Genomic DNA, 20,161 nt, shown 5'->3' with positions numbered 1-20,161 from the left:
AAATAAGGTTCTTAAGCCTCTTTGTCTTCCACTAGACAAAGCTGATTGCTGTTGTGCTAAAAATGACATGCCATCTTTTCTATAGAAAAACTTTATTTAACCAAAAATACTTCTCTTAAATGGCTATTGTTCTGCTCAGGCTGAAACTGAAGAACTAGGCCACTGATAAGCCAATAAAGCCATGCTTTTCTTCTCTTTTTAAAAATGTCAAATTATTCTTTTATTCCTTCTCCCTATAGAGTCAACTCATGTTAATATTTATCCATGTTTGATTTACATTTAAAGTAAAAAGTTTTCAAAGGGGAAACATGAATTTTACCTCTCAGAGAAATAATTCTGTGGATTTATACAAGTGTTTATTTGCTTTTGAGTATTAGTAGGTTTCTTTTCTAATTAAGATCTCAGAAAATTACATGCAGCTTGATTGTTGTAAGAAGCAATAAAGAAGAGTTTGCAAAATAAAAAAGAACCTTATATATTTCACTTTTGTAAGTTAAAAAAAAAAAAACCACATAAGTTCCTACATATCTTTGCTTAATGAGTTAACTATACAGATAGTTACGAAAGTGGGGAGGAAAAATAAGTTGCAGATTGATTCTCTAAATAAGAGGAATCTGGAGTTTTAACATTTGTCAACATTGTGATTTTTGTCTCCATAACTTTCTGTCTGTATGAGGTTGGGTGAGTTACCTAACCTTTCAGAGTGTGTGTAAAACAGGGATGATAATAATAGTAGTACTTGCCTCATAGGAGTTTTTAGATTTAAATGTGACAATTTATCATAGATGTGTAACATAGTGCCTAGCAGATAGTGATCAATGAAATGTCAGCTGATTGTTGTAGCATCATCTTTGAAGAAAGGCCTATCTTACGAGTTTTATTAACCTTAGTAATAAATGTATTGGTGGGAAAAGTTATACAGTTCTAAGGTTAATTTGGAAAGAAAATCTGAATAAATATGGTTCTTTAATAAAGAAAAATTTCATCACCTTTGAACATGGCAGAAGCTTTTTAATCTATAGTTGGGTTGAGGTAATAAATCCAAATTTACCTGATTTATGTTTATGTACACGATTATATTAAATGTTAAGTCTTTAAAGACTAATGGACCGGTGATCTGTGTTTTAAGGAATAATTTTTCTAAGCCTCTTTTGATAATAAAATGTATCACATTGCCATGGTACCTAAACATCTGGGAAATGCTAACACAGTTTGGTCTCTTTGGAGTTATATAATTTAACTTTATATTGAATATTTTAAAACTTCATGATCTAATGTTGTAAACTCTTGATTATATTTGCAAAGTTATGTGTTTAGCACACGAATATACCAAACGTGTTCCTGCTCTTAGGGTCTTTGTACTTTCTGCTCCCTTTGCCTGGAGTCCTTTCTCCTTGATTGTGGCCCAGGCTTGGAGCCCTCAGGTTTATCAGGGATCTGCAGAAGGCTTAACCCACTTTTGAGAATGTTCTTTTTTTCCCTAACTAAAATGTCACTCTATCTTTATTATGCTTTTTCCCCCTACCTGGCCTTAAATTATATATTGATGTTTATTTGTTGTTTAAATTACTTTTTGGGGGGCTAGCCAGTCAACTCCTTGGTGGAGCATGGTGTTGTAACAGTGTTGTAAGGTCAAGGGTTCAGATCTGCCTACTGGCCAGTCACCAAAAAACAACAAAAAAAAGACTTTTATATTAGAATAATAGCCAAGGGTAAGAACTTTGATTTGTTAAGTTCTTATTCACCCATTGTGTGTGATAGAGCACAGGGTCTGGCACATTGTCAGCACTAATAAATACTTAAGTGAACAAATGAACGTTGTTGATCAAATTAAAACAATTTTGTTGATGGAGATGGGAAGAAGGATATGTGAACCAGTTTTTTATAAACATTTTATATGAGGTAAGTTATTTATACTCATAATGAAATCAGCCATTTGTCTTCTTGCCATTTGTTCCTCCCACTCCAAAAAATGTGATTTATTACCTTTTGCTGCCTGCTCAAAAAAAAAAAAGATTTAAAGTTTAGAGTACTTTGTACGTAGTATAAACTGTGAGTTGAATCCTGAATGAGAATGAAAGCTCAGTTTGTAAGACAGTGAAACTGAACAGTAATTTAACAGCTCTGAGTTTATTTCCTTGTTTCCTTTCCAGGATCTAGCCTAGTGCCTAGCATATAGTTAAGGTAGTCAGTAAATGTTTGTTGGGTGAGTGAATGAGCCTGTAAAATGACTAAAATCATGAACTTGTTCCTATTTTCCCAAAGAGTGTCCTAAAGACGCTTGAGTAAGAGCTTTTGGAATAAAATGGATCAAAGAAGTTTGGGAAACACTGAATTCCATTGATTCACAAACTTGAGTGTGCATTAGAATCACCTGGATGACTTGTAAATACAGTCTGTTAGGTTTCCTTTCCCCACCCTCGTGTTTGAGGTGGGATAGAGGATTTGCATTTCTAAGTTCTGAGGTGGTGGAGGGGATGCTGGTTCTGCTGGGACCATACTTTGAGAACCCCTACTGTATCTGTATTCCTGTTGAGGCGATTCGTACTAGTGTATTGAAGGTTTTAGAAGCACTGGAGTAGGGGAAGCTGTTTAACTCTTTAACTCATTATTTCCAAAACTTATTTGGCCCTGGTTACTCCCTGCTCCTTCCCCCCATGTGTATATATGTATCTATCAGTCAATCACCTGTCTATTACATTACATACAGTGCCTATTCACATCCTTGGGAAATATTCTTCTGTGGGCCATACTTTCAGAAACAGAGCCAGGTCACATTTGCAGTGTTTTCCACACATAAAATGATGGTTTTTTGCATGCTTGGGAATGAACTCAGAATTGAATCGTGTTATAAAGTTGAAAGATACTATGATATTTAATACCTTCATAGAAATATGTATGTACATTTTTGATTCTTGCTAACTTAATTTGGAATAAATACTGTGATATATAGCAAGAAGAATTTCATGAAAATTGAACCCAGAATGATGAATTTCTCAGTAATTTTTTACCCTTTATTTATATATCTCTGTCATAGTCAGTTTTTGTTTTGTTTTTTTTTTTTTTTTAAAAGATGACCAGTAAGGGGATCTTAACCCTTGACTTGGTGTTGTCAGCACCACGGTCAGCCAGTGAGCTAACCAGCCATCCCTATATAGGATCCAAACCCGCGGCCTTGGTGTTATCAGCACCACACTCTGCCGAGTGAGCCACGGGCTGGCCCTGTCATAGTCAGTTTTAAGCTGCCACAGATTTCCAGAACTTTAGGGGTATGACAAAATTAGGAAATAATATTTTGTCACAAAAGTTGAGTTTTCTCCAGATAAAGATTGAGTCTCAGCTAGCGTCTCCTTTTTCCTCGTTGTATTTTGAATTTTAGGCTAATCTAGTCTCATGGTACAGCATTCTATTTTACTTTGCACATCTCAGATTTTGTTAACATTTTATTTTAAAATATGGTTGTACTAATGCTGGTCTTATGTCTTACAGTAATGGATATAATATAAGATATGGCCAGTCAATAGAAAGGGGGTATATGAGGAAGTGATGGTTATGAACTCTTGAAATGTTAAATCTCAAACGATGTTAAGTGTGGCACAAACTTGAATTTATGGAATGCTTTATATCCTCCAAGGCTGTGGATCTTTCCATTGATGAGTCTAGCTTGACTGGAGAGACAACACCTTGTTCTAAAGTGACAGCCCCTCAGCCAGGTGCAGCAAATGGGGATCTCGCATCAAGAAGTAACATTGCATTCATGGGAACACTGGTCAGATGTGGCAAGGCAAAGGTAATTTTTTTTGTTTTTAAAAAAGCGGTTCCTTTTAAAAATTATTTTCTCAATTTTTTTGTTGTTGTTGGTCATTTTATGTGGATTTTTTTTTTTCAAAATATGTCACGAAGAAAAGACAGAATTGAACTTAACCCTTAGCAAGCTATTTGTGAGGTTGGGGGGAAGCTGTGTCCCTGAAGTATAATGTATTCACAGTCCTGCCATTTACCAGATAATGGATAGTCCTCAGTACCTGTTCCTTTTTAAAGATAGAAATAATAGTTCATGGATGTGTTCATTACAAGTTACATAAATCTCTAGTTTAGTGGATATGGTACTGGCTATAATATTCTTAATACATGTTGTTCACCTTGTGATTGATTTCAAATATTTTATTTACTGAATAGTAGTGTTCCACCAATGTAAAAGCCACCATTCAATAGCCTATGAGGGGGAAAGAGAAACTACATTAAATGTCTCAGTTGAATATAAGAAAGATTTGTATTTCAGAAAAATTAATATAGGCAAAATATGGGGCCTCACAATTGAGTCAGTATTAAGTTTAATGAATTGTTTGCTTCCAAAGTTTGCATCAAAAGGGGTAAAATACTAATGATACTAACATGAAAAAGTAAGTTTGCTAAGGAAAACTTGGATATGTATGTCAGACATCTCTGTAGATAAGACTTTGAAGAAAGGGAACAAAAGGTTTTTTGGTTTTTGGTTTTTTTTGGTTGACAGAGGCTATTCCATCTGAATGTAGATGAATTTTCCTGTTTTTTGCCTTAGGGTATTGTCATTGGAACAGGAGAAAATTCTGAATTTGGAGAGGTTTTTAAAATGATGCAAGCAGAAGAAGTGAGTATATAATGTGTTAATGATGTATTTGTTTCAGAACTGGAATTTTCCATTGTAAGAATAGGAAAAGAGAATATTGATGGGTTATTTTATGTAATGCTGAAATCAATATTTTATTCAGAGTATTACTCAGTTGTCTCTGCTTAGAAACATAATTGGAAAACCTATAATTGGAAGAACCTGAATTGACATTGTCAGTACTTCAAAAGATTTTGATCTTTATTTATTGTTTGTAGTAGAAAATGGTTTATAGCCAATTATTTGTAGATCTTATTTTTTTTGAAATTCCTTCTATCATATTAATTTTAAGGATTACTAATTAGTATATTTGTATCTCAGAACATGTCTTCTGCCAAAATTTCCAACTTTACATGATTCCAAGTAAGGGAGGAAAGAGATTGCCAAAAAAAAAAAGCCTAGAAAATATTCTTGGTTAAGGATTTTACAAGATGCGTTCTTTAAGATAGTTTCTTATATATAAAAATGAAGCTGCACTCTGCAAATATGTTTCTCCAAAATCATCTGGATTTCTCAGGTAACCTGCCAAGACTCCAGTATGTGATGCAGTGTGGAAACCCATTCCATGAAGCTTGGCAGTGAAGGGTCAGCTAGAAAAGAGGGTTAGCAGGTTAGAGAGCCCACAGGACAAAAAGACCTGGGTTACTAGCATGTTTCCGGATACAGAAAGTGGGGGTGGGAAAAAGTAATAGAGGAAGCAGTTGATGGTAATGTCGTACTTGAGAAGCTGGTAGGAGGGAAAACAGATTTTTTCTTAAAGGGAAGCTTAGGAAGAATGGACCTTTTCAAATAAACAGGTTAAAATTGAGGGTTTTTTTTCATTTCTTACTGTGTGACCTGGGGCATTGATAATGTCACAGTGTCACTTTCCTCAGTGAAGATGGTAATATTTCTAGGAGAGTTGGAATGGGTATGTCAAGCACTTAGCAGGGTACCTGGTACCTGGTGAAGCTTAATACATTTAGCTAATTGTGGTGACACTCTTCTCCAATTTGTCAAGGCACCAAAAACCCCTCTGCAGAAGAGCATGGACCTCTTAGGAAAACAGCTTTCCTTTTACTCCTTTGGTATAATAGGTAAGAGAAGAGTGAGTATGTATATAGTACATTTTTACTTGAGTGTGAATGGCGGAGTTATACTAGTCCTATTTATTTGCTTTTTTTTTTTTTTTTTTTTTTAAAAAAAAAGCTTAATGCTATTTTTTTATTATAAAACTAAACCCCAATCATTGCTTTTCTACAGAGAAAAAAATAGAACTGTGTGTAATTCCTATAATCAAAGAGCATTTCTGAAAACATTTTAGTATTTGTCCTTCTAGTCTTCAACAAAAATGTGATAGTATTGTTTTATGGACTGTTTTCTTTTTTTTGTTTTACATATTCTATCCTAAATATCTTAGATAGATGCTCACCTAAAACAAATGGAAAGGCTGTATAGTATTTCATTTTGTTAATACAGTCGTGTACTGCATAACAATGTTTCCGTTAATGACTGACAGCATATATGATGGTGGTCTTGTAGAATTATAATGGCTAAACTTTTGAAGAGGGGTCTTCAGAAAGTTCATGGAAAATGTGTATTATGAAAAAACTATGAATAACTTTCAAAATTTTTTTATACCAAAATAAACTCATGCTAACTCATTGTAACATGTGTGAACAGGATCTAGTTTGAGACACTAAGAAGGATAAGACGTCAGTTTGAAGAAAGCCCTGTCAGAGCAACATGAATTCTGCTAACATTGAAGCAAGAACAAATATCAAATTTATGGTGAAGCTTGGGTGGAAGAATGGTGAAATCACTGATGCTTTACAAAAAGTTTATGGAGACACTGTCCCAAAGAAATCAACAGTTTATATATGGATGACTCGTTGTAAGAAGTGATGAGACAATGTCAAAGATGAAGCCCACAGCGGCAGAACATCCACATCAGTTTGCAAGGAAACAATTAATCTTGTCCATGCCCTAATTGAAGAGGACCAACGATTAACAGCAGAAATAATAGCCGACACCATAGACATTTCAATTGGTTCAGCTAACACAATTCCGACTGAAAAATTCAAGTTGAGTAAACTTTCCGCTCAATGGGTGCCAAAACTGTTAGGCCTAGAACAGCTGCAGACAAGAGCAGAGCTTTCGATGGAAATTTTAAACAAGTGGAATTAGGATCCTAAAGCATTTCTTCAAAGAACTGTAACAGGAGATAACACATGGCTTCACTGGTACAATCCTGAAGACAAAGCACAATCAAAGCCATGGCTACCAAGAGGTGGAAGTGATCGAGTCAAAGCAAAAGCAGACTGGTCAAGAGCAAAGGTCCTGGCAACAGTTTTTTGTATGCTCAAGGCATTTTGCTTGTTGTCTTTCTGGAAGGCCAAAGAATGATAACATCTGCTTCTTTTGAGACTGTTATGAGAAAGTTAGTCACAGCTTTAGCAGAAAAATGCCTGGGGAAAGCTTCACCAGAGAGTCCTTCTCTCACAGGAGTGACAGCACTCCTGCCCATTCTTCTCATCAAACAAGGACAATTTTTCAAGAGTTGCAATGGGAAATCATTAGGCATCCACCTTACAGTCCTGATTTGGCTCCTTCTGACTTTTTTTGTTTCCTAGTTTTACAAAATCTTTAATGGGCATCCATTTTTCTTAAGTTGATCATGTGAAAAAGACTGCACTGACCTGGTTAAATTCTCAGGACTCTCAGTTCTTTAGGGATAGACTAAAAGGCTGGTGCCACCACTTAGAAAAGTATCTTGAACTTGATGGAGCTTATCTTGAGAAATAAAGTTTTTATTTTTATCTTTTAATTCTATTTTTCCATGGACTTTTTGAATTCCCTTTCTATAGTGTAGGTGTGTAGTAGGCTATGCTATCTAGGTTTGCGTAAGTACACCCTATCATGTTCCCACAATAACAAAATCACCTAGTGATGCATTTCTGAGAATATATCTCTTATTGTTGAGTGACACATGACTGTGTGTGTATATCGCTGTGTATATAGATATACAAATAATCATACCTCTTTTAAACATTTATTTAGATTTTTTGAGGTTTTTACTCTACAACTCTTCATTTATGTTGTTGTAAAAACCTCTTATTCTTTAGGAGAAATTCTTAGAAGTAAAATTATTGAGTCAAAGGGTATCCATGTAATTTTTAAATATTTGGCCAACTTTTGAGTGTTGTCATTAACTTCACAGGTGAATAAAAGTTTTCTCATTTCGCAGTTTATTATTAGAGAAACTGCATACTTTGTTCTATGTGTGTTGATCCTTTTTATTTTATTTTATGGCCTGCCAACTATTTTTTATTTCTTCTTCTCTTATGGCTTGAGTCTTAGATTGATAACAGATCTTTATTTAGCTAGGATATCATTCCTTTTGTTGTTTAAGTTAGAAGTATTTTTCTCCCAATTTTTAAATTGCCTTTGAGGGATGTAGAATGAACTTGGTAGGAGGGAGATGTGTGAAATTGAAACATCCCCTTTCCTTGAGATTCTGTTAGCACCCTCTTAGGATAATCTCTGCAATTATGGTTTCTGTTTTGTTATATTTAGTGTGAGTTTCCCAACTTCATGTTTATAAGAAAATTTATTTAAACAGTGTTTTACTATAGTTTTTATTTTTGTTGCCTTATTTTGCTATTTTATTTAAATTTTATTTTAGTATGTGGTTTAGGGTAGAGTTATAACTTTTAATTTAATTAATTATCAAAATTTAATTAATTTTTTCAGTCCCATTACTTCTATAATCTATTATTTATTCATTGAGTTAAAATTACATCTTTATCATACATTAAACACATGCATTTATTTTGGAGTGTTTTCTTTGCTGTAGTTCTCTCATCGTGTTATTTTCATTGTTTTAACTAGCGTAGTGTTTCAAAGGCAGTAATGCAGCTTTAAAGCAATATTTCTGCTATCCAGTTTCAGGGAGATAATTCCTTAAATATTAATTCTATTTATCTATTTGTTTTCATCATATACATAAAATAGAAAGTAGGAAGATATTTAGTTGCTTTTGTTTAACTGGTATGTATGCTCTTTTGCTCCTTTCATTTGATTACTGCTGTTTATTTTTTAGAAATTTTATAGTGAATTTGATTTTTCTGTTTATATTAATACTGTATTATAAAACCATCTCAAGTTTAGTGATAAATATTTCAGCTTTTTATGATTGTCTGTTTTTGTGTTAGTATAATACATTGAACATAATTTTTCTTCTCAGGGTAATATATGGAATAGGATGAGGGTGAAGATTTAGATCAGGGGTCTGCAAACTTGTTTTTGTAAGGGACTAGATGGTAAGTGAATATTTTAGTTTCATGGTCCATAGGTTCTCTGTTGGAGCTACTTCGCTTTGCCATCAACACGAAAGTAACCATAGACAATATGTAAACAAACAGGCTTGGCTATGTTCCAACAAACTTTATTTACAAAAACAGGTAAGAGGCTGGCTTACGGGTTATAGTTTACTGACCCCTTGTATAATTCATTGGGCATAATTTCTTTATCAGGATAGTATTTGGGATAGGATGTTAGAGGATCACTACCTGGATCATTATTTTGTAGTTACAAAAAGATTTTTAAAAACTTGTTTTAAATGTCTGTATTGATCTAAATACAATCTTGAAGTTGATTTATTTTATCAAATTTCTGGTGATACTGTATTTTTTTTTTCCTCATAAGCCTGATGGTGCACCCTTTGCCCCCCTAATCTTTTAAAGAGAAAAAGTTAAAGCAGGGAGTATAGTTTCTGTTAATTAAAAAAAAATGCCATGAAAGTAGTAATTTTTAAATGTAATTCAGTTTTAAGTGTTTGAAGTAAGGTACATCACCCTTTTAGCCAAATCCTAAGTGTTCCTTCATATTCAGTGGAAACTTAATGAGTATTGTCTGGATATTGAAGTATGAGAGAATAATGGAAATTCTGCTGATTTTTTTTTTTTTTGAAGTATCAGATATTATTGCTTTAGTATGATGGATGGGAGCAATAGCAACCAAAGGTAAAACTGTGTATGTGTGTGCACGTGCCCATGCACAGCATTAATTATAAGCCGTGTTATCTTTAATCTCTCCTGCTTAATGGATTTTTGTAAAACCTTGTAATTGTGATCTGATAGACTTTCCGTTTTATATCAAGGGAAATAAATAAGGTGGATGCCTTCTGTCCTTTCTAGGTGATTTTATATGAAAGGGAAAAATAGCTATTTGATTCTTCTGTTCCAGGTATCATCATGTTGGTTGGCTGGTTACTAGGAAAAGACATCCTGGAAATGTTTACTATTAGTGTAAGGTAAGTTCTAACACTCGTTTATAATTAAAGTCTCTTTTGCCTCTCTTCTCTGATAGTGTATTAGTCCGTTTGTGTTGCTATAACAGAAATACCTGAGACTGGGTAATTCATAAAGAACAGAGGTTTATTTGGCTTACAATTCTGGGACAGTTGCATCTGGCATGGGCCTTAGGCTGCTTCTACTCATGGCAGAAGGTGGCAGGCAGCCAGCAGCTACAAGGACATCACATGGCAAGAGGAAGCAAGAGGGAGAGAGAAGGTGCCATGGTCTTTTAAAACAACCAGCTCGCACGGGAACTAATAGAGTGAGAACTCACTCATTAATCCTCCCTCCCCCAGGGAGAGCACTAATCCATTCATGAGGGATCTGCCCCCATGACTCAGTCAGTTTCCAACACTGCCACACTGGGGATCAAATTTTCACTTGAGTTTTGGAGGGGACAGGACATCCAAACTCCATCAGATAGGCATGGCTTACGTATTTCATTATGGAGGTCAGTGTTATATGGAACCCATAAAAGTGTAATATTTCTACTGAAATAGTTCAAAGTCATATATTGAGAAGACTTCTAGCCAGTGAAAACCTGAATATATGGTGGTGGAGAAAAACCACACCAGATACCTGGAATTATTAACCCACAATTGCATTTTTATATGTAAATAGATAATGAAGGATTGTCAAACTGAAAACTAGGAGCATGAAAGACCACAATATACATTGAATAACCAATCTCAAAGGAAAAAGAAGATTCTTCAAATAGAAGACAAATTTAAAAATAAACAGAAAGTGTTTATTTTGAGAGATTTATGAAGAAGCTGCATCCATGATAGATGGGCAGATTGTTATAGAAAAGGACGAGAAAATAAAAAGACATTAAGATTATGATCATCCTGATTTGATCATGGTATGGTGCATCGAAATATTACTCTGTACTCAATAAGTATGGACAGGGATTACACGTCAGTTAAAAAATAAAAAAGGAAATGAAAATTGTGATTGGTTGCTGAAATAAAAAGTTCAGTTGTAGGGAGGTAATGTAAAGTTGAAGAGGTCCCCCCCCAAAATAGAGTAAAAAGCCTGAAACAGAATGAGATAAAAGTGACAATGAGGAATAATTTTAGTAATTATCATTTCTAACTAATATGTGTTTCAAAAAGAGTTAAGAGGAAATTATATAAGATATGATACATGAATATTTTCTTTAGCTAAAGCAAGAAGTGAGTCTTTATAGATTGAAAGAATTCACTAGACGCCAGTCAGGATGGAAAAGACTCCAACCTAGCTATACCATTGTGAAATTAAACAAGTCAGGTCAAGGAAGCATAGTTAGGATGGCATCAGGCTTCTCATTAGCAATGGCAATTCCCTTCGTGGGGTCTTTTTATGTTCTACTAAATATTCCTACTCAACACGACTTTCATAGGCCACATCTGTTACCTGTGCCCTTAACGCAGCTGGGCAACTTCATCCCTCTTCTGGGAGAGTCTTTATAGCAACTTTTGCAGCAGTTTACTCAAGTGCAAGGAGATGAGGACATTCTTGTGAGTGTGGAAGCTATCCTGGGTTAAAGTGCATAAGGTTCCATGGCAGCCAACATCTCTTGAAACATAGCACTTTCTGGGTGCCCGTAAGGAACATGTTTAGTTACAAGAGAGTCACTACACTCAGGAAACTCAAAGCTGTGGCTTACTGTAAGAGAAATACAATTTTTCTAGTGTAGAGACTGTTTATCCATCAGGGAATCTTTTTATCACAATCAGTGTTGCCAGGCAACATACTTGACATATAACCCTTAACAGGTCACTAGGGGGAACAGAACTAGTTAGTCAGATGGAGAAGGGGGAAAGTATTTTTTTTTTAACTCTTTAACCACAACAACATCTATTACAGTAGAAAACAATGGGGCACTGATATCAAATGGTTGCAGGGGAATGATTATAAATCTGCAAATTATGCCTAGCCAGAGTATCAGTCCAATTAACTACAAACAGATAGGCAAGTTCTCAAAACATTTGTTTCTTACCTATGCTTGTGTGAATTCCAGCAAAACAAGGGTGATAGGAAGATGATGTGTGGATATAAGAAAAGGTAGAACTCACCTTGGTATCTAAGGAAAAGAAATCCTGGATTGCATCTCTGTAGTAGGGCTAAGAAATAATAGTTCAAATATTAAAACAAAAGTTAATGTTTATCAAAAAGAAAAATCAAATAGATTACAAGGAATAGGTAGAATGAATAAGAATTAAAAAGATATATGTAATATAGTGAAGAATTTTTTTTCCTAAAAGAGGCAAAAAGTGCAATTTGAAAGTTTTGATTTAAATCTGTATTTAAGAAGCCATGGGTTAAATAGAAACAAATTAAGAATGGGGCATGAGTTTTGAGATGTTAACGATTGGCATACTATCTGTCAGACCCAGTTTAGTTTTTACTTTTTGGGGGTGTGTGTGACTGCCTGGTACAAGGATCCAAACCCTTGACTTTGGTGTTACTAATACCAAACTCTTAACTAGCTGAGCTAACCAGCCAGCCCCAATTTAGGTTTTTGAGGATTTTTCTTTTGAGCACTTCTAACTATTTGTGAAGATTGACATATCGTGACCTTTATTCTTTCTTCAAGGTCTGCCAAAGGACAAGAAATTTAAAATTTTCTTAATCGAATAAAACTCATTCTATTTTGCAGTTACCGTATGGGCCCATTGGACTCTTTTATAAATCTAAGATATATTATGGGATCTTTAGTAATCTCATTTTTATATATTATTGAAACATTTTGCTATTTCATCACCCTAGTAATTATTTTAACAGTTATTTCCAGGTGTGCTAAAAATAACTAAAACAATAAGAAAGCAGAATGATGGAATTGCCTGTAAGGCTGATGTAATAATAAATCATCACTATTCTATTATCCTTTAGTTTTCTTATTGTATTGCCCAAAGTATGCATCATCATTTAAGAAAGTATAAAAGAAGTCTGGAGACCCAGTGTATTAGTCTGTTTTGTGTTGCTATAACAGAAATACCTGAGACTGGGTAATTTATAAAGGAAAGAGGTTTATTTGGCTTATGATTCTGGGACAGCTGCATCTGGCACGTGCCTCAGACTGCTTCTACTCATGGCAGAAAGTGGCAGGCAGCTGGCAGGTACAAGCAGAGCACATGGTGAGAGGAAGCAGAGAGCAGAAGCAAGAGAGAGAGAAGGTGCCAGTGTCTTTTTAAGCAACGAGCTCTCATGGGAACTAATAGAGTGAGAGCTCCCTCATTAATCCTCCCTCCCCCAGGGAGAGCATTAATCCATTAAAATGAGGGATCCGCCCCCATGACTCCATCAGTTTCCAACACTGCCACATTGGAGATCAAATTTCCACATGAGTTTTGGAGGGGACAATACATCCAAAGTCCATCATTCTGCCCCTCGCCCCCCAAAACTCATGTCACTCTCACATAGAAAATACAGTCATTCTATCCCAATAGTCCCAAAAGTCTTAGCTTGCTCCAGCACCAACTTAAAAGTCTAAAGTCCAAAGTCTCGTCTGAGACCAAAAGCAAAAGTCCTTCCAGCTGTGAGCCTGAAAAACAAAACCAATTTTGTCTACTGCCAAGATACAGTGGTGGAACAGACATTGGGTATACACCCAGCCTTTGTAGGTTTTTTGTTACTATGGCATTCATTGAACAAAGGTGAGAATTCAGAATTTTTCTCACTTTCTTCCATAAGGGCAAAGAGAATAGTTGATAGAGAAGACTTTTCACAATTATTAGAAAAACCAGAAGGTGAATGCAAAGAGCCGGATAGTAGCACTGTAGGCTGTAATGATGCAAGTAAAATTAATCATATAAGTGAAATCTCAAGACTGTGAGTCTTTGGATGATGGTACTCTAGATTTTCTCAAACTCCGGAACTGATAAATAAACAGTATATTTTTAAGGACAAAAAAGAAACAGGTAATTTTTTCCAGTTAGTCACTGTAGCAAAGACTTTTTATCATGCAGTGTTTTCCAACAGGAATCTGGACTGTTCCTTTTTGGGAAGACAATATATGATATTCTTTCATCTTTCATGATGCTTATTTACCAACATTTACTTTCATGTTGAAGATTGGTATGAATATGAAGGTGATTAAAAGGAAATAGATTGTTCAGAAATGGAAAAATTCATTGGGTTCACCACTGTAATTGGTGTATAAAATGTAAACTTAAAAATTTTTGTAATTATGGAACAAAGAAGATGAGTGTCCTCTTTTCAACAAAGTTATAAGCCGTCGTTTTCAAAAGTGTTGCATTTTGATGAAACAAGTGCAAAAAGAAGAACCAGAATTGATAAGATAGAACCTGTTAGAAATGTTTTTTTGAAATCTGAAAACAGTATTTGAATATGTTCCAGGTTCATTAATGACAGTTGATGAGCAGGTAGTTGCATCCACAGGATGTTGCCCATTTCAGGTGTACCTTCAAATCCCAGAATACCTTTGGGTAAAATTAAAATGAAAAATTTTAATTAAGTTTTCACAGTCTGTTTATTCCTCTGCAAATTATTTGTAACATGACTTAAACATAGAAGATTGAAAAGGTCCAGTGGATCTAGTTTGTAAATTATGATGCCTGTTTTTCCTGGTGTAGTGAGTATTAATGGAAACAAAAGAGAAAAAGTTTCCATTTGAACTAGGTACATTCTCTTAGAGTAGTAGCCCAAAGGAGAGAAGAAAGAGTTAATGATAACACATATTTCTTGACTTGCCAGTAGTATTACAAATGTTGCTTGTTTGTTTTCAACTTTTAGAACCAACCTGTAAATGAAGTACGAAAAGGTTAATTATGGTTCTAGAACAGGATGTTACTGTTAAATTAGATCAAGCTAAAGAAAAAGTAGGTAGTAGAAATTAAGAAGTAGAAGCTGTAGAGGGAGCAGTGATAAGAGTGAAGGGTAGGAATGCTTATCCGTTTCTGTAGCAGAGTCAGGAGGTAATACTTGCAATGGCACAAAAAAATAGAAACTTATTTTTTTAAATTGCAAAGGAAAACTGAAATAATTTTTTAAATTGTGGTAAAATACACACCTTAAACTTTACTGTTTTAAAGTATACAATTCAGTGGAGTTGAATGTATTTGCAGTGTTTTGCAACCATCACCACTGTCTAGTTTCAGAACTTTTTCATCACTCTGAAAGAAAATCCTGTGTACATTAAGCAGTCATTCCCCATTCTCTCCTTTCTCCAGGCCCAGACAACCAATAATCAAATTTCTGTCTGTGGATTTACCTATTCTTGTTATTTTATAAAAATGGAATCATATAATATGTGGCCCTTTGTGTCTGGCTTTTTTCACTTTTGCATAACGTTTTCAAGGTTCATCTATGTTGTAGCATGTATTAGTACTTCATTTCTTTTTATGGCTGAATAATATTCCATTGTAGGGACATCACAATTTTATATTCGTCTGTTGCTGGATATTTGGCCATTTTCCATCTTTGGGCTATTGTGAGTAGTGCTGCTATGAACGTTCGTGTACAAGTTTTTGTTTGAGCATCTGTTGTTACCCATACTTTATAGATGAGGAAAGTAAACTAAAGAGGTAGATTAATAAGTAGCCCAGTGTCACACAAGTAAAAAGTTGATAAACCCAGGTGTACAAATCCAGGCAATTTGATTTCAGAACCTATGTTCTTGAACCATTGTGCTTAAACTGGCAAGTAGTAGGTATCCAGTAAGTGTTAATCATCTTTTTCTTACTTTGGAGAAGTCCATTTTTGGGGTTGAAAGTATTAATTTTTCATTTTATTAGGCTTTAAGTAACATCCAATTCAAATTATTGCTGTGGGTACTATTTAACTTACATTTTAATACTATGTATATGTTGGTTATAGTTTGGCTGTAGCAGCAATTCCTGAAGGTCTTCCCATTGTAGTCACAGTGACACTAGCCCTTGGTGTTATGAGAATGGTGAAGAAAAGGGCCATTGTGAAAAAACTGCCTATTGTTGAAACTCTGGGTAAGTCTCTGTTAAGATCATGCTTATGTATTGACATGTTAGTTCTTATCAACAATGAATCATGTTTGAGTTTTAGAGTTTTTGTGTTAGGGGTTTGTATAATGGTTTTTGGCTTGTGGCAGTGTTGGGTATGATGTTAATGATCAGAAAAGGCAATTAAAAATTCATAGCCCTTACGACAGGGGACTTTAAGAGAAATCTTTCAAAATCATGGAGTATCCTAATGCTTAAATCATTGGGGTGGGAGGGGGTGGAACAAAAAATCATACAGCAAATGAGACCTTGGAGTAAAATTAACAGAATGTTTTTCTTTTGACACGTCGTGGAAGATAACTGGTGATTATAGATCCCAAAATGTCATACTTAGAGTTGAATTTGCTTATAAGAGCAATAAGTATACAGTGTGTAGTTATATTGCTATAACATAATTTTATGTGTTATATGCTGTGAAACTTCTTTTTTTTTAAATTTAGGATATCCAAAAATGTATTGAATTTAATTTCTAGTTTGCATTTTAATATTGAGATGTGGAAATATCTCAAAAAATTCTGACTGAAGAAATTATGTGGATTTATATTTAGGAACTCTCCAAACTTTCTAGAAAATATGTTATATTAAATAATCATATAATGCTAATATGGATAACTTTGTAGAAGCTAACTGTAGATAAATAAATAAATAAGAAAAAGTCAACTTCTCATTATTATTTTTAATTCCAGAAATTTTACCTTATGATGAAGCAGGCATAATGAGAGAAATTAATCTAAAATTACCAGTGATTTTGATCTCTGTAAAATTCAGAGAAGTAGGACCGGGTTCTAGCATCTTTGATTTGTTTCCTAAGTGGACCTGTATTTCTCCCTGATTCTTTTGGTGACCCATAATGATTTATTCTTTAGGCTGCTGTAATGTGATCTGTTCAGATAAAACTGGAACACTGACGAAGAATGAAATGACTGTTACTCACGTATTTACTTCAGATGGTCTGCATGCTGAGGTACTCTATAGGTTTTGTTTTTTTAAAACAACAGTATGCTTTTGTCAAGAAATTTGGTGTTTTACATTTCTAACAATTCCACTGTCTTACCTTTAAAAGGACTGTAAATTAGCAGCAGATTTTCTTCCCGTGTGATTCTACTGAGTCTTTGTCTCATTCCACTTGTACACTTGTTTAATACACAAACTTGGATTCATCCGTGACAACTCTCTCTCAGTCACCCCTACATCAATCCATCCATTACCCAAACCTCCCAGTTTTGACCTCCAACCTAACTTCCTAGATGTTTTATAGCCAGCTTCCTTAGTTTCTCACCTGGCCTCTGGTAAAGCCTCTTCACTGGGCTTTCCATGTCCATTCTTGATGCCCTCACCCTATAAACAACTTGGGAGATCTTTTCAGAGCCACATTTTGAGCCTGTCACTCACTAAATTAAGATGCTCTAGTGGCTTTCCATTGTAACTAGTATCCTTAACTGTGACCTCTCAAGGACCTACACATTCTGTCCCTCATTTCCTTCTCCAGCCTTATGTGCTCCCCTTTGCTTTCTGTGCACCAGTTTTACTGGCTTTATAGTTCTTTCAGTGTGACAAAATTTCCACTACTTTAGGACCTTTGCTGCTCTTCTCACTGCTTAGGATAGTTGAATGCCTCTTCAGTTTGTATCTCAAGTCCAGCCCTATTTTTCAGAAAAGCTTGCTGACCACTCCAAACTGGCTCAATGTTGTATGTTTTCTTAGCATTCCATGCTTCTTTGTTCTTATCCCAGGTGAAATTTTTTGTCCTTCTTTCCCAGTATACTATTAAGTTGTAAGAGAGTAGGGACTATATTACCAAGTACAGGGTCTGCTTCATAGTAATAAATGTTGAATGAATAAATTAATGAATGAATGACTTTATTTAAAAAATTATGCATTGATAGTCTTTTAAATGTATGTCGCTATGCAGTGGTTCTTTTTGAAGTTGGTTGAGGACAAGTTCCAGTCCCACCAGTCTTTGTAGGAGTTTTGACTAGAATGCTCTCAATACTACTTATGATGGGTACAGTATTTAAAAATGTATTTACAGCTAATTTACTGAGCTAAATAAGTGGTAGACAAATTGACAGAAGTTGTACTTTCGTTTATTTAAGTCCATCTTACGTAGGCCTTAAAATGAAACTGTTGACATTTAGAGTGCTAGATTTGGTCGAGGATACCCAGTGCTGTGTTGATGGATGTGTCCTTTCTGGATTATTCAAAAGAGTCATTGCGGTTACATGTGCTTTTATGATTCGGGTCTGAAAGATGGGATATTAATTTCTCTGTTAAGTTCGTCATTTTATATGTCAAGCATTAACCATTTGTTAATTATATTCTGTCTAAACTGTATTATTATTGTTGTGAAATTTACTTTTGTTTGTCTTCATTTGTTGTAGTCATATGGATCTGGCTTGTCTCTACTTTTAATTTTTAAAATTGGCATGTAGAAACACCGTGAGACAACATCCCCTCTGTGCCTCCATGGAGAAATGGCTGGGCCCATGAGGCAGCAGCCCCGCCCAGTGTGCACAGAGCTGGGAGACGTCTGGCTAGGGAGGCAGAGACTCGGCAGAAAACACACACCCTATAGGGCCGCCACGGCGTGATCCAGCAGGAAGGCTTCACTTCCGCCACCTGGCTCCATCCCAAGCCTGGCCTAGCACTCACAGAGCAGGGAGACATCCTGTAGGGGAAGGGGAAGCTCTCCAGAGCCCACACACTCTGCGGTGCCTCGGTGCATCCCAGCAGCCCGGGCCAGAGCTCAAGGAACAGGGAGAAGTTGGCCACAGGAAGCACAAGCTCAGCAGAGACCACACCCTGCGGTACTGCCCCGTGATCCAGCAGCCCAGCAGAGTTCAAGCTGACTAGAGAGGTGGCTCCCTGGAGAGGCCCAAGACCCGAGGCAACCACACACACAAGACACTAGAGGCCAACTGAGCTGTCATGGAGGTAGCCATACCAAATAGGCAACCACATCAACCCCTTAGTCAGTCAATAGTGTCAAACCTGTGGACTGTGAAACCCCCTGCCACAATGAATAAACATCAAAAAAAAGATACCAGAAATACAAAAAATCAAGAAAGTACACCACCAAAAGTTAATAAATCTCAAACTCTAGATCCTATAGAACAAGAAGCCCTTGATATGATTGACAAGGAATTTCGAGTGATAATTCTAAGGAAACTGAATGATATACAAGAAAACTCAGCTAGACATCATGATGAAATGAGGAAAAGTATACAGGACCTGAAAGAGGAAATGTACAAGGAAATCAATGTCCTGAAAAAAAATGTAGCAGAACTTGCTGAACTGAAGAAGTTATTCAGCAAAATAAAAAACACAACGGAGAGCTTAACCAACAGGCTTGTGGAAGTTGAAGAGAGAACCTCTGAACTTGAAGATGGGCTGTTTGAAATAACACAAGCAGACAAAAAGAAAGAAAAAAGAATCAAAGACATTGAAGAAAATCTGAGAGAGATATCAGACAACCTTAAGCGCTCAAATATCCGAGTCATAGGTATTCCAGAAGGGGAGGAAAAAGGAGATTGCATTGAAAACATATTCAACAAAATAGTGGGAGAAAACTTCCCAGGTATAGGAAAAATCACAGATCTTCAGATCCAGGAAGCTCAACGATCACCAAACGTATTCAACCCAAAAAGGTCTTCTCCAAGACATGTTATAGTCAAATTGGCAAAACTCAGAGACAAAGAGAGAATCTTAAAAGCTGCAAGAGAGAAGCGTCAAATCACCTATAAGGGAGCCCCAATCAGGCTAACATCAGACTTTTCATCACAAACCCTAAAAGCTAGAAAGGAATGGGATGATATATTCAAAATACTAAAAGACAGATTGCCAGCCAAGAATACTCTACCCTGCAAGGCTATCCTTCCGAAATGAAGGGAAAATAGTATATTTCTCAGACAAACAAAAACTGCGGGAGTTCACCACCACACACCCACCCTTACAAGAAATTCTCAAGGGAGTACTGTGTTTGGTTCCTGAAAAGTAACTAGCACTGCCCAAAAAACCCAAGAAAAATCAAAACCCACTAGTATAATAAAAATGGCATTCATGAAGAGAAATCAAACAAACAAAATCGCTATCTACAACCTAAGGAACCAACAAACACAAAAAACAAACAGTAAATCAGAGAGCAAGGAACAAAAGACACCTAAGACAACCAAACAACCAATAAAATGCTAGGAATAAAT

The 20,161-nt window shown here is 35.5% G+C and overlaps 1 protein-coding gene across 1 annotated transcript in view; it reads left to right on the top strand.

Moving 5' to 3' along the window:
- ATP2C1 (ATPase secretory pathway Ca2+ transporting 1) overlaps positions 1–20,161 on the top strand; it is a 124,148-nt gene that overhangs the window by 49,718 nt on the left and 54,269 nt on the right. Inside the window, exons 9-14 of the mRNA XM_063115361.1 lie at positions 3,635–3,790; positions 4,562–4,630; positions 5,649–5,724; positions 9,875–9,941; positions 15,805–15,929; positions 16,829–16,926. Of these exons, the coding sequence (XP_062971431.1) occupies positions 3,635–3,790; positions 4,562–4,630; positions 5,649–5,724; positions 9,875–9,941; positions 15,805–15,929; positions 16,829–16,926 (591 nt within the window). The remainder of the gene's footprint in view (positions 1–3,634; positions 3,791–4,561; positions 4,631–5,648; positions 5,725–9,874; positions 9,942–15,804; positions 15,930–16,828; positions 16,927–20,161) is intronic.

The sequence above is a fragment of the Cynocephalus volans genome, chromosome 11 (genome assembly GCF_027409185.1).
Source record: "Cynocephalus volans isolate mCynVol1 chromosome 11, mCynVol1.pri, whole genome shotgun sequence".
Taxonomy (NCBI): Eukaryota; Metazoa; Chordata; class Mammalia; order Dermoptera; family Cynocephalidae; genus Cynocephalus; species Cynocephalus volans.
This window is presented reverse-complemented; position numbering and strand designations above follow the sequence as displayed.